A 15,685-nucleotide genomic window follows, 5' to 3' on the forward strand; every position below is an offset into this window, starting at 1 on the left:
TTCAGCAGCACTATTGGATAATATCTGGCCTCTGTCGTGGATATGTGTCTACTCTCTAGTGGGATCATACTTGACTCTCTTAACACTGCAATAACATTGCCTCAGAAGTGGGGGATCATCAATAATTGATGCAGATGGATGGATACTAAATTTGAGTGCCGTTAGGGAACACCCCTGGAATGACGGTGACATTTGGGACCACAAACACATTTTGTTAGCTCGTGGTGAGCCGGTGGAATAATTGCCGACGTTGTTGTTGTTTTTCTCAATGTGTGGCCAGAATGCTCATTGACTAAGTTGCGCACATAAATCTGTGTGAGAGAGAGTGTGTGTGTAGTCTAGTGTGTGCTGTGCATGCGTGTAATGGATCTGTGTGTATTGCGTAATGTAGTGTGTGGGCATGTGCAAAGCGTGTGTTGTGTTGGCAACGTAGCTGCTGCTGAGCTCCCTTCTCACAATTTTCGGAGGAATTACAATTGTCGCCGTGGTTTGAATGGAGACGGAGCCACTATCGATTCCATTACCTTGCCGGATATCCTGCCGCCCACGTACACACACACACATGTGCACACCTGTCAGACACCCCTTGCAGTCTGTGTGTGAAATAGCCCATGTCTCGCTAATGAGCTGAATAAGACTGGACGGTGTTGCTTTTGCGTGCGTTCTCTGTCTCCCTCCCAGAACATACTTTCTCACACACACACACACACACACACACACACACACACACACACACACACACACACACACTTCACAGACACATTGACTTAGTGACGATGACAATTCACTTGCCAGAAACCCTCGTGATGAATCATCCACCTCACCTCACCCAAGCCAAGATTAATTTTCTTCTGTCACGTGACTTGCTGACTTACCGGTGAGTCCCTGTGTCCTTGAATCAAACGCCACGAGCCTCCTGGGAGTAAGTTGTCTGTGAGAGGAAAGCAGCCAGCATTCTATACATACAGTACACACACACAAACACACATACACATACAGACATCTACACACAAGACGCACACAACTGCAATACCCTGGGACAGTGAGAGTAGGGCTGCTGCACTGCTTGTGTGAGGCAGAGACAACAGAGCCAGAGAGAGAGAGAGGGAGGGTGGAGCACAGGACAGAGAGCAGAGGAGCTGTGACACGCAAGCCTGCAGCAACCTGGCCAGAGATTCAACCAGTAACTGCCTCATCAAAATAAAAGTCCTCCCCCTCTCTCTCTCTCTCTCGCTTTCGCTCTGTGGCAGCTTATTCCTAGTATCTTTCAAGCTTCTGTTTTCATCTGCAAAGCTGTCACTGAAACTGGAGCTCAAGTGGATATCACTAACATCGTACTGTACTTGTTGTCACATTAATACAGGACCTGTCGGTCATTCGCCAGCCTATCTGAATATTTCCATTGAACTTCGGTCTCGTGTTGGATAGAGATAAAGAAAAAAACGGCCTGCTTCCACGCCTGGAATAGACTTCACACATCAACAACAAACCTTGCATTGCCTTTTCTGATGGATTTACTGGCCAATACTTTGTGTCGGTTACTTTAGCTTTGAATCAGACCCTCACTTTCTCTCCAGGTCAGTCAGAGACATGGGCTCTTCTATGGGTTGCGTCAGACCTCCCCGAGAGACGGGGCACACTGGAGCCCCGCCCCTTTCACCAAAAAGGTGCCTTCGCTTCAAAAGGAAGCGCAGAGGGAAGAAGAACAAAAAAGATAGGGGCGAGCAGGAGGAGAGTGAACCACTGAGGAGCCAGGAACCTGAAGAAAGGGATGAGGACGAGGAGGAAGAGGAGAAGGTGACCGCCGTGGGAACAGCAGCTGGAGCCAAGCTGGCCGACACTCAGTCAGGTCATTCCAAACTTCTGCTGCCCATTAATTCCAGTGCCCTGGACTCCATGGCCCCCGGTATGGGCATCCGCATAGGCAGCAGGACTCTCGAGGCTTCCCCCAAACCCAGCCCGGCCTGGCGGGGGGTCTTCTGCCTCCCGGGGGAGGAGGATACAGTCAGTGCTACCGTCGACATTTCCCGCCTCCCCGGCCAAACCAGCACCGTCACCCCTCAGTCCGGGGCCCCAGGCAGCACCACCCCGGGTGGGGGGAGGGTCTGCCGGGTCACGGAGAAGGTCCAGGGTGTCGTGGAGAAACCCTGGATTCTCCGAGCGAAGAAGGAGAAAAAGGGGCAGGGCCCACAAGAGGCGGCGCAAAGAGAGGACGGAGTGAGGGTGAAAAAAGCGGGGGGCAGAGGAGGGACAGAGGGGACATTAGAGGAGGCAAGTGCCCCTCCGCACCGGGACAACAAAGGGGTGGTCCACATCCGCGAGGTGGATGGTAAACTGTGTGTGGTGCGGACGGTGTACCCCAGCGACTTCGGCTCCCTGGCGTGCAGAGGAGAGAGCGACAGCGACGTGGACGTAAACGCCCAGCCCCCCGCCCTGTCGCCCGTCACCGGCAACGTCCTCAAAGTCCGGCTCTCCGAGGAGGACAGCAGGCAAGCCAAAATGGACGCCGGCGCACGCAGTACCCCGGTGTCCTTTAACCTAAGGGGAAGTCACGAAACCGCGGTGGCAGTGGGGAATGGCCTGGACGCGGCGGCCCGGACGGTACCGGGGCCCGCCTTGCTGGAGTCGGGTTATGGCAGCGACCTGCTGCTGACCTCCCCAGAGACGGCGGGCACCACTCCCAGTCAGACTGACTGGGGAGGGTTGACCAGCAGTTCCTCAGAGAGAGTGGACTCCACTATAGAGAGCCCCCTGTCACCGCAACAACTCGCACCTGTGAGACACCTGCCGCAGGTCTGGTCTCTCTCGCTCTCCCTCTGTGTCTCTCTCCCTCTCTCTCTCTCTCTCTCTCTCCCCCTCTCTCTCTCTCTCTCCTTTGTCCTCCCTCCTTTCAGTCTCTCTCGAAATGGCTCTCCGGGTGCTTAATTTACCTAAGCATACAGTACGTATATGAATGCAGTTAGGTGTGTAGGAACTTAGGAAGGTCTTTGCAGTTTAGTTTTTATACACATCGTATCTACACTAATGGTGTGTGTGTGTGTGTGTGCAGCCTGTTATCAGCCCTGCAGAAGGCACCCTGCGTGTCTCTCTCTCTCTCTCTCCATCCTTCCTGCTGCTGTCCCCTGAGCCTAATCAACACAACACAGGACTCCATCTCTGTTTATCTGTCTCTCTCTCTCTCTTGCTCCATTTACTTGGCTCCTATCTCCCTCCCAGCCCTCTCTGCTCTCTTGCGTACTTCCTCTCTTCCTTTCCTCCCACATCCACTGCTCTTCTTGTGCCTCCGTACCTTCATTTTCCCTCAATTCCTTCCTTCCTTGCTACCTACGTACCTACCTCCATTTATTATTTCTCTCAATATCTTCACCCTCCCTCCCTTTCTCTGCCCCCTATTTCAACCCACCTTTTCTCTCTCTCTCTCTCTCTCTCTCTCTCTTTCTCTCTCTCTCTCTCTCTCTCTCTCTCTCTCTCTCTCTCTCTCTCTCTCTCTCTCTCTCTCTATTACTCGTTATTTCCCTCCCAGATGACTTCCATAGCCCTATTTCACATTTATCTGCCAGCCACAGGAGTGAGAGAGACGGCCTTTAAGTCAAGGCTCATCTCTTGCCCCTTAGCTAACATTTGAAACCGGTTACACAGGAGCCACTGTGATAGTAATGCAAGGCGCCATCACTTTATGCGGACAGCAACACCATCTGTCAGTGTGTGTGTCGGAGAGTTCCTACAGTACAGAACCATAGTGCTATGCAGTACAGAATGTGACGTCATGTCAGCTTCCATTACTGTTTTATGTATCATTTACGCTAGGTGCTGAGTCATGTGAAAGCAAGGGCACATAATAACATGCACACGCACTGAGCCATACGTTTCTGTACTTATCACAGAAACCCTCATGAAGGAGTGTTTGCACCGGGTAGCAGTGCGCACGTCAGTCATGAGAAAGTTGTGTGTGTGTGTGTGTGTTGTATCTGCATGTCAGGCAGGGTGTGTGTGTGTGTGTGTGTTGTATCTGCATGTCAGGCAGGGTGTGTGTGCGATGTATCTGCATGTCAGGCAGGGTGTGTGTGTGTGTGTGAGATGGATGTGTGTGTACAGTGAAGAACCTCATTTGAATAATTAGGGATTTGAAATGCGCATTCATCAACGGTATGGCTGGTGTGTTGAGTCTCAAGGGGATCTCAGACAGACTAAAATCTGCTAAATCTGAAATGCATCGACCCATCCATCTATCTATGATAGATCAACCAATCCATCCATCCATCTATGAATCTGTCCATCCTACCATCTATCACTCTTGACAGCTGTGTTGACAGGCAGGTAAAGGCGGTCAGGAATATCTAGTGGTTGCTGGTTTCATTTCTGATATGGATTGGAGAGTCCAATAGTACTACTGTATGTAGAGTGTAGTACAGTACAGTACATATACCATTCATACCAAGCTCCTCCAAATGCAACAATTTAAAAATAGTTCATCTCAGTCGAATGCCATGTTAGTTACAATTATGGTTCAAGGTGCTCATTGGTCATTCATACGTATGCAAATGTAGCACAGCTGACTGCAACATCGCAGTAATTGAAATTCTTGTAGTCTTTTATGCTTCCCTCGACAGTATGCAAAAGAGCTAAGATGAAAATGCAAATGAGTCAGAATGAAATATAAGTTAAGAATCTCAGCTGAACGCCAGGGTGCAAAGTGCAGTGACAAGGAAATGTCATTTGTGGCTGTGTTTTGTTCAGATAACAATCCCACGCTCCTTCACTCCTGAAGTATTCTGTACATCCATCTGTTCATCGCTTTAATCTCCCCTCTATTCTTTGTACCCCCCACCGGCATATCCTCCATTTTCTGTTATCGTCTCCTCACACCCTCCCTCTCTTTTTCTCCTGCAATGACTTCAAAGGGGATGTTTCTAAAAGGCGTAGCTTCATCCCCTGAGCTGGGGAGGGAGGGGGGAGAGGGCAGCTAGTGCATCTATTTCGTTCTAAAATAGTGAAAATAGCCGATCTACAATCTCACACAGCACAACGCAATGCGACATGTGAGCTTGTAGCTTGCTTTTCGTCGTATGATGAAGTATATATTGGGCTTAAAGAGGTTAAATGCATTTCTTTTATTCAGTTCAGCCAGTCAATGATAGTATGTGCTACAGTGGACGGTTTGATGACAGTCTTTAGGGACATATTTGTCCCCTTATTGTCTCAGGCTGACATGTGAATCGTGAGGGAGTCCACATCTTTTGTCTGTGTATCCCATAATCACTCATTCGGTCTGGCTGCAAATTAGTATGTTTGATGTCCTTGCATAGCTGGTGGTTTCTTCTGTGCAATGTCTAGTGTGTGAGCCAGAGCGCACGTGGCTCTGCGAAATGACATACAGTAGTCTCTTTGCTTTAATGTACTGACCCGAACTAAGACTATACTGAGGCGTTTCCACTTTGAACTTGAACCAAGAGCTTAAGTGTGTTACTATAGCTTCATAAATGTCACAATATTACCAAATTCCTGCATATTCTACCAGATGAATGAAGTGAATGTGTGTTACTAAGTATCTCAGTGACTTGGTCTGACTATCTCTGCAGGTATATGTTTTTCTGTATACAGTAGTATGCTAGCCTATCGCAACATTACATTGTTGAAGAGAAGCTATCAACTGAAGGTGAGGTTAGAAGCTACTATATAGTAATGGATGTTTGGCTGGTTCCTGGGGTTTACTGGTGATACTCCATCATCATTAGCATTAGCATGAAGAACGAGGTACAATGCACGCACACGCACAGCGCTAAGGAAATCCAGTCTGGCGAGGGATGCTGCTCGCTCATACATTTCTACTGAAACCACACAGCAGCAGCTATAGCAGCCCCATAGCCAGTGATCCATTTATAGGCAGTTAGTTGCATCCTGCATGTATCCTGTCAGGCCATATGGGCATTGGGGCCTGCCGTGGTGTGTAGGCTGGACAGTCACGATCTCGGGGAACTGTGCCAGACTATATAGGACTCTGCGTCTTATATGGTATGACCTCGCCTCTAATTATCTCTACAGCTAGGAAGCTCATACTGCCCGTGACAGAGATACTAAGGAGGAGACAGAGATATGGACACACACACACACACACACACACACACACACACACACACACACACACACACACACACACACACACACACACAGAGAAGAGGGAGAAGGAGGAGTACAAAACACAAGAAAAGAAGTGAACAAGGGATGAGTGGACAAAAGGAATACTGATCACAGCAACAAGGGCCTGGTGGTGCCACCAGTTACTGCACATAAACGTCAGCCTGACTTAGTGACGGTGGATAGATGAAAATAAAACAGGATGAGGTGGAGTCTGGAGACAAGATGGACCACTGGTCATGTAGTTTAACCCATTAAGACCTGAGGTCGATTCTACGAATGCCTTCTAAATCAGTAGTTCTCAAACCTTTTCGTGCCAAGGACGCCCAAAATTATATATATTTGGCCGCAGACCCCCCATCTTAAAAAATAAAAAAATAAATAGCAGATGGACCAGCTCACAGTGTGGCACGAAGTGACGTGATGTGAGCTTGTAGATCTGCTATTTTTGCAAACCACTATTTTTGAATCCTACGAGTTTTCTGAAAAACCTATGTTTCTATACAGTAGACAAAATGTGAAATGACACAGATGCTTTCCCGGTTTTAACAGGAAATTACTTTTAGGTCAGTGTCCGCTTGGTTGACCATGATTGCAGTTGCACCATTACCCCGTAAAACAGTGTGCTCATTTAGCTGAGTGTACATGTTTTGCTCACAATGCAAAATGTGCATTGTGTACATTTAATGTACATATTTGCTAACAAAATATCGCAATGCAATACAGTAGCTATTTTATTTATTTTTGTAATTTTAGTTATTTTCTCCTATGACGAAGTATAGAACTTCACTGGTCAGGAGGACTTGGACAGTGAACAGAGAAGAAAAGCAACATGAGAGTCAGTTATCAGGATCTGAACAGATGATGAAGGACAAAAGAAAATGAAAGGGACAGATCAAAGGAAGGGAGACCGGAGGAGAGGTTGTGAGGAAACTAGCTAATGAGACAGATAGACTGTTGGAAGAATAATGATGGAGAGGAAGAATATTGATCCACACTCACAAGTAAACACAATTCTCTCTCTCTCTCTCTCTCTCTCTCTCTCTCTCTCTCTCTCTCTCTCTCTCTCTCTCTCTCTCTCTCTCTCTCTCTCTCTCTCTCTCTCTCTCTCACTCACTCACTCACTCACTCACTCACTCACTCACTCACTCACTCACTCACTCACTCACTCACTCACTCACTCACTCACTCACTCACTCACTCACTCACTCACTCACTCACTCACTCACTCACTCACTCACACTCTCTCTCTCACTCTCTCTCTCTCTTACGCACTCTCTCTCCCTCTCGCACGCACACACATGCACAATATCCATGTAGTATAGGTTCCCAGTGAACAGGGGTTGTTATTAGTTTGACAGATGAGTGATGTGAAGACAGACGACAGCTTTAATCAAAAAGCAGAAAGCCCCTTAGCTGAGGTTCTATGTGACTCATACACCACCGGTGACAGGCTGTTTCTGCAAACTCACTGTGTGTGTGTGTGTGTGTGTGTGTGTGTGTGTGGGGGCAAAAGTTTCACCACATTTTACAGTGTTGTTTATTTCTATTACCACGAGTGATGTTCAGATAATATTACCAACATAATAATAATAATGGTGTGACAGATTAGTTTGGTGCGCATGCTTTGTGGTTGTGCTGAGTTCCCCCATATTACAATAATATGTGGGCCTGGGCTGTGGCAGCGTGCCGTGGGTTCTACTCCCGATCCCGACAGCATTTACTGCATGTCACCCCCATCTCTCCCCCCATTTCCTGTCAGCCCACTCTTTGTGGAGAAAGCCACTAAAAAAATACCAATAGTAATGTGAACTCTGTTACAGATATTTGACTTTGACTCTCTGTGTGTGTCCAGATTTCAGAGATCTATGTGAGTGGGGAGTCAGGTGATCTGACTGCCAAGGAGAAGTTGTTGCTATGGAGCCAACAGGCGACAGAGGGCTACCCCGGCCTCCGCTGTACCAACTTCACCTCCTGCTGGAGCAATGGACACATGTTCAACGCCCTGCTGCACAGATACAGGTACACATGCACACACACGCACACGCACGCACGCACGCACGCGCGGCGCACGCACGCACACACACACACACACACACACACACACACACCCACAGTGTATTAAATGCCTTGCTGCACAGATAAAGGTAGACACACCCACATACACTTCAAAGTGGGTAAAGTTTGGAGGATGGGCTGACGCACGCACGCAGGCACACACACACACACACACACACACACACACACACACACACACACACACACACACACACACACACACACACAGACCCTGAAGCCTCTGTGTTTCCCTATGTTCTCCAGGCCAGACCTGATTGACATGGAGGTGGTGTCTCGGCAGAGTAACCGTGACAACCTGGAACAGGCGTTCGAGATCGCTGAGTCGCTAGGAGTAACCAGACTACTGGACGCTGAGGGTGAGACTGACTGGGAGCCTGAATGAATGGTCACTGTGTAGATATTAGATTGCGTAGACTAGGCCCTGATTTTCGGGCCCCGGGAAATCCAGACTTTTTTTTTTCAGATTAGTCTGGTTTCCAGGCTATGACTGATTGGCTGATTAACTGCTGATATAGAATTATAGAGCCTGATTGATACAGTATATAGGTTTGGCAGATGCTATCGGTGACTGGTAATACAGTACGTTACTTTACATTTGAATTGTTGCTTATTTCCAGTAGTTAATAAAGACAGAATAGCATATTGTTATCTTACCAAATTACTTTGTCATGAAAAAAGCAAGGCATGGCTCTAAACAGGAAAGAGAGTACATGTCAGTCAGATGGGGTCACAAGGCACATGGGAGGGAAATTTAAGCACATAATCTGGTTTTTATCCCGAAGAGATCGACACTAAGGCTGGCTGCGGACAAGATTATACATTTAATATGTTGTCAAAGTCATTTTCTCACCGCTAAAACACCCGTTGATGTGAGACACTTATCCTTATGATCATCTACATTAGTGTAGGACAGCTTACTGGGACTTAACATCGTTATCTAGTGACTTGCTGTCCACAGTATCTCCCACACATTTAACCACTTACACAAGTTCCAACCTTGCATCCCTATTTTGTCATTATAGGCTGGAAATGGATGATGATGATAATAATACATAAAGAATTCTAAACATTTCCAAAAATGCCAATAAAATTAAATTAAAAAATATGTTTTAGTTGTGTACTAACTCATGTTGTGATAATTTAGATTGGCTATTGTCGCTTTACGTCAGACTACAAATAACTTAAAGGGCTTAAGTTGTTCACTGACTAGACTATGTGACCTAATTTAGATTGTCGCTTTACTTCAGACAACAAAGAACTTAAAGGGCTTAAGTTGTTTACTGACTAGCCTTTGCTTCTGTTCTCAGTCTCTGTCACTGTGCGTGTTCACTCTAGCTGCCAGTTTGACCACATAGGCTCATTCATTATGTATGCCCTGAAGCCTGAATCATGTTGATCACATATTGATCATAGAGGTCACCTTGTTTCCTTACTCATGTGAAAGATGTAGCTCCTACAAAACTGCTTTATGCCCACCAACCAGCTTTCGATTATGTACTACCGTAGCAATTATCGGCCACACCAGGACATCACATTATTATTATAATTTTGATTAAAAATAAAAATAACACGAGGAGAGAGCAGGGTCGAACCGGAGACTAGCTGTCTGGCATCAAAGCCCATGTGGTACACGCCCTAACCAATCTGATTTCGTTTTATTAAAGGGTAATAAATAACACAGTGAGTTAGCTGCAAGCAGCAAGAACAGAGTGCCTTCTATCCAATAAATGATCATCTGCAACCAATATAATAATCCTGATTCAATTCCTGTACGTCTGTTTTTATCTTGTCCTCTATTCTCTCTCTCTCTCTCTCTCTCTCTCTCTCTCTCTGTCTCTGTCTCTGTCTGTGTCTGTGTCTGTGTCTGTCAGATGTGGACGTTCCATCTCCAGATGAGAAGTCGGTCATCACCTACGTCTCCTCCATCTATGATGCCTTCCCCAAGATCCCAGAGGGAGGAGAGGGCATCGCTGCACATGTACGCCACAGACCACCTGAATGCATTCATCTAACCTTCACATTCATCCTCTTTTGCACTTATTTTCATACACAGCATTCCATTGTTACTGTTATTCAATGCACACGAGTGCCAGTCCTGTGTGGCTTTTGTATTCTATTCAGTAGCGTTCTGCTGTATGTGTTCATTGTGTTGCATACATATTACATGCATACATTATTTTATTTTATTTTTATTTTTCATTCATCTTCAATTCACGTTTGACTGCTCCTTTCTGCTCCTATCATCCGAGTTCACAGTTGAGTCTCCAGTGGAGAAAAAAAGGAATATGATGCTGCATATGTTGAATATCAAACAAAGCTACATGTGTGCATATTTATTTGATGTAGCACATCTAACAAATAAACAGCTATTATTATTATAATGCTCTAGGTTCCAGGCTAACAATGGGAATTGTTCAGGCAACTTGTATTCTTTTTAAATTCCATATTTTGCCTCATGGCATTTGATTAAACCAATAATGTGTTTATGGCGTTACATATTCCCACTGCCAGTGAATAATATCATGAACAGCTCTGAGAAGCAGTCTAACTATATTATAGTGGAATAGCTTTTAGACATGACACGTGATGCTAGCTGGGACAATTTGTTACATTGCATGAATTCGTCATGCGTGAAGGACCGCAGAAAATATCAGTAGATCGCATTTGCTTTCTACGTCTTCCTTTCTACCTGGCTCCTCTCTCCCTGTTCAATCTCTCCCTCTTTCTCTTCCCCTCTCTCTTGTCTATCTCTCTCTCCCTCCTCGCAGGAGGTGGATCAGCGGTGGTTAGAGTACCAGTCCAGGTTCTCCACTTTGCTCCAGTGGAGTCGCCAGCACACAACGCTCATGGCCAATAAGAACTTCCCACAAAACCCTGTGGAGCTCAAGGTGAGAGACGGAGAGGAGGTTTGTGAGGCGCAATCGTTGGCATGACAGAAGGAATGTTGTCATAGAATAACTGCATCTAACAGTTACCTACTGTTGTGGTTTTGTAACTGGAGAGAAACAAAAGGCGCAGGAATTGATCATAATACACAAGGCAGGCATTTTGCTCTTTCTTCATATTCAGGGATGGGGGACTCCATTAGACAGTGAAGATCGTATCTTCACTGTATGATCCTATCACACATTGAATACTGTTTCACAAACTGGTCTTGCACAGATCTGTGACTACTCTCAAACCTCTCAAAGCTCTACAAGAGTGCGCTCAAAGTGTTTGAGGCTCATTTTTGTTTTAGCTTTGATAACTTTGAAAATTTCAAACGGGTTGGGTTGGGGTCATATACAAGACCCTACATGGTCTGTGCCCCCCCCCCCCTAAGTGGATTCATTAAACGAAAGCCTGATAGGGGAATCGGTACCAGAGCAACCACTCGAGGAGACTGCAAGGTGCCGCTCTGGCAAACAACATTCGGCCAAAATGTCCTGTATGTCAGTACAGGGTTGTGTAGCATGGAATGGCCTTCCTCTGCGCATAAGGCAGGGGTAGGCAACCTTTATTATCAGAAGAGCCATTTTTGGCCCAAAAACGTATTACAATTCTATCTGGAGCCGCAAAATAAGTTTGCTTTGATAAAGCAAACTTTAATTATTCGTGATTTTTCTGGTCTTTCAATATTACATTTTATTGTTTGCTGATTTCTCAAAGCACATCAAGTATACTGTACCAGTAAGCCAGCAGCATTGGTGGTGAAAACAAACAGAGATGTCTTATCATGAATACATTCTTCTATTTTCCTTCATTAAATTTGATTCTTATTTTTATCTGCATGGTGTATAGGCAACATTGTTTTGCAATATCAAAATTAAAGAATAACTTCATGCCTACTACAAATTCAATAATAAATTATGATTAAATGTAAAAAAAAAGAAAAGAAAAGGAAAACCTCTTATTCCTTTTCATACTTCTTTACCGTAGCAACTGGGAGCCACGGGAGAGGGCCTATAAGAGCCACATGTGGCTCTAGAGCCGCAGGTTGCCTACCCCTGGTATAAGGGATTGTGCTACATTTCTATCTTTTAAATTCAATCTGAAAAAATGGTTGCTTGAAAACCAAAGCTGCAACCATTCGTGATTATTTTAGGTGTATTACTTTTTTATGCTGTGTTCCCTATGTAATGTTATGTAAGTATTCCACTGTTTGCCTGTCTCTTTTCCGTTTTGTGTTTCTTGTGAGGACTGCGGATGAAAATTAGCAACTGTGCTATATCCGGTGTATTTAAGTCCATGTGACATCCATTAATATGCATTGTCCTGTCCAACTAAACAAATAAAGTCCATGTTTTCTCTCTGATTTGAGGACAGTAAAAGGCCATGGTCTCCCAGGGCGGGGCGTTGTGATTACAAAGCTTTTAGCTACAGTAACGGCTAATGATTTTCTGTTTGAACTTAAAAGATGGTGTCCAGGGTAATATTGACCCTGTACTGTACATCAATAACCTCTCTATCGCTCTCTCCTACACCTCCCTATCATTTCTTCCCCTCATTCTTCTCCCTTCATCCCTGTCACTCTCTCTTTCTCTCCTCATACCCTCATCTCTCTCCTCCTTTTCCTCCATCACCCTCCTCAGGCACTTTACAACGAGTACGTCCATTTCAAAGAAACCGAGATCCCTGCCAAGGAGATGGAGAAGAGTCATGTGGAGCACCTCTACAAAATACTGGAGGTAGGCAAGAGCAATTGACCCATTCAAACCGAGAAAGAATCTGTGTAATTTTAGATTTGAGCTAAAAAGCATTATTTTATACTTTGGCTATTCAAAAATAGCAGATATACAAGCTCATAGCATGTCACTTTTGCCCCGCTACAAGCTTGTAGATCTGCTATTTTCTTAGGCAAACATTTTTAACTCAAATGTTTGCTTCTGGGGATCCCCAGCACAAAAAGTATACTGTACATATAATTTGTGGGGTCCATGACATGAAAAAGTTTGAGAACCGCTGATATAGAAACATACGTTTTTCAGAATTTTCAGTTGTTAGGCCTCCGTTCTTAATGGGATAATAAGTAGATGAGGGAGGCAGTATTTTTTTTGTTATCAAATGTTTTTTATTTTAAGACAATAAATCACAATAATGTTAACACCATGAATGACTAAAGAAAACAAAACACATAAAAACAACACATAACAGCAAAAGCAAGGAACACAAAAACAAACAAACAATCCCACCCACCCCTCCCCCCCGGGACCAAAGATGCCACAAAATGTCAGTACTCCTACTACTGTGCAATGGGAACAAAAAATAAATAAATAATAATAATAATGATTAAATCATGCCCTTAACCAAATCTGCAATACCAGACCAAATCTCAATGTTTTCCTCTTTTGCACCATGCAATCTTGCTGTAGACATTTCTAGATAAATGATATCTAGAAAGGTCAAAGCCAATTGGCGAAATGACAATGTATGAGGCGGTTTCCAGTGCGAAGCAACCATCTTCTTTGCGGCCGTTACGCCAGCAAAGAAGACACGAATACGGGTATTATTTAATGGCAACTGGGATACATCATTTAATAAGAATAGAGATGGGGAGGATGTGATGTTAATTTGTAGAATAATCGAAAGATTAGCATCAACCAAATTGAGGGAGGCAGTATTGAATGAATGAATGGATGAGAGAAGAAAAGGAAAGGGGTGAAAAAGGGGATATTGGGGTGAGGTAAAGGTTTGAATATAAGCTACCCAGGTTAGCTTATTATTTGGCACCATACAAACACCACGTGCAGGGCTTACAGTTTGTCATGGGCATCAGCAGTGTCTGTGGTTGAACATCATTGTCCTACAGCTACAGCACTGTATACTGAAGTTGTTGTTTGTATCAATAGCTGATTGTGTGACGGAAGCTCAGAGCCATGACCATGATGGTGCTAATAATACAGTAGTTATTAGGTTGTCGGTGTGTCAATGTTTCTTTGGGAACAGATGTTAAATCACAGAAACATTGTACCGCCGCATATGATATGACTGGGCCTTTGTGTGTATGCATGGCACAATAGTTTCTCTTTGTCTTTGCCATAATCCAATTTGTGTGTGCATAGATAGAGTTTAGATAGTTTCTAAAGTGTTCATAAGATGCCCAGCCCGCACGGGCTTTCAAGACACAATTGTACATACACCTCATGATACATCATAAACAAAATACATAGACAGTTACTTATGGATACATCGTTCATCGTAACTGCCATGCCTTCTCTATTAATCTTCCTAAAACAAAAACTTCATTGCTGAACAACCAATTTAACATAAAACATTCAACATTCAACAAATCTGGGTTCTTATGTGTGCATGGTGGGGGGGGGGGGGGGGGGGGGAGTTGAATTACAATACTCAATTATCCTTTTCAGTTTGGTATATTTATAATAGCATTTTGGCATAATATTAATTGTGTGTATGTGGGTTATCAGTCAACACATGAATCCATGGTAATTTGAGCTATTTACATAATGCAGGTAATTTTGTGGGTGTGCCTATCTGTTTGCCTATCTGCATTTGTGTCTGTGGGTACTATGCTCATTATGCAATTGTAATTGTGCAATTTTTTGTGTGTGTGTGTGTTTACTGCGTGTGTAGGTATGGATAGAGTTTGGTCGTATCAAACTTCCTCAGGGAATGCATCCTAATGACCTGGAGGAGGAGTGGGGGAAACTGATCCTGGAGATGCTGGACAGAGAGAAGGCTCTGAGGCCTGCTGTGGAGAGGTACACGCACGCACACACACACACACACACACACACACACACACACACACACACACACACACACACACACACACACACACACACACACACACACTGGTTTCTTTCTGCACTTGGTTGTTGTTACAATATTCCCCATATGGGATTGTTACCTGTGTGTGTGTGTGTGTGTGTGTGTGTGTGTGTGTGTGTTCAGGTTGGAGCTTCTACTTCAGATGGCCAATAAGGTTCAGAACTTGGCTCTGGACTGTGAAGAGAAACTCACCTTGGCTAAGAACACACTACAGGCTGTGAGTATTGATCCAGTGCACGCACGCATGCACACACGAACCGGTTCAGTTCTTTTTGCCAGAGCTCCAAAATTGGAACGTATAAAACCATAAAAACCATACCTATATTAGATTGTTATCACCATGAAACTTACCCAACTTACACGAAGACAATGATTTATTGTATTAATTTTTTTTACATTTTTACATTTATGTATTTTTTAGGCATTATTTAGGAAAATATGCAAAATAATCGAAAATATGAAAAAGATACTACTGTGGAAGGGTTATCACTCACTCACTCACTCACTCACTCACTCACTCACTCTGTGAGAACGGCTTCTCTCATTTTCTTAATGACTCACTAAATGTTTTTACAAGTATTGTAACCAGTGCACGCACGCACAAACTCACTCACTCACTCTATAATGTTTTCCTAGTGGGTTTGTCTCACTGCAAGACTCACAGAACAACACAAACACACACTAACACCACATTCTACAT

The 15,685-nt window shown here is 44.5% G+C and overlaps 2 protein-coding genes across 12 annotated transcripts in view; both read left to right on the forward strand.

Annotated features, from left to right (window-relative positions):
- macf1a (microtubule actin crosslinking factor 1a) overlaps positions 1-15,685 on the forward strand; it is a 266,103-nt gene that overhangs the window by 116,709 nt on the left and 133,709 nt on the right. For all 11 annotated transcript variants that reach the window (XM_083785940.1, XM_083785948.1, XM_083785944.1 and 8 more), the window contains 7 exons: positions 7,991-8,157; positions 8,458-8,570; positions 10,086-10,192; positions 10,983-11,102; positions 12,786-12,881; positions 14,788-14,915; positions 15,109-15,202. In XM_083785940.1, coding sequence (XP_083642066.1) covers positions 7,991-8,157; positions 8,458-8,570; positions 10,086-10,192; positions 10,983-11,102; positions 12,786-12,881; positions 14,788-14,915; positions 15,109-15,202 — 825 coding nt within the window. The remainder of the gene's footprint in view (positions 1-7,990; positions 8,158-8,457; positions 8,571-10,085; positions 10,193-10,982; positions 11,103-12,785; positions 12,882-14,787; positions 14,916-15,108; positions 15,203-15,685) is intronic.
- On the forward strand, positions 1,591-5,215 carry LOC310868990 (uncharacterized protein; the record flags this gene model as incomplete). The annotated part of the gene is made up of 2 exons (XM_083779531.1): positions 1,591-2,793; positions 5,204-5,215. The coding sequence occupies 2 exons, from the start codon at positions 1,591-1,593 to the stop codon at positions 5,213-5,215; spliced, it is 1,215 nt and encodes a 404-aa protein (XP_083635657.1).

The sequence above is a fragment of the Protomyctophum parallelum genome (assembly GCF_964188405.1).
Source record: "Protomyctophum parallelum genome assembly, chromosome: 1".
In the NCBI taxonomy this organism is placed as follows: domain Eukaryota; kingdom Metazoa; phylum Chordata; class Actinopteri; order Myctophiformes; family Myctophidae; genus Protomyctophum; species Protomyctophum parallelum.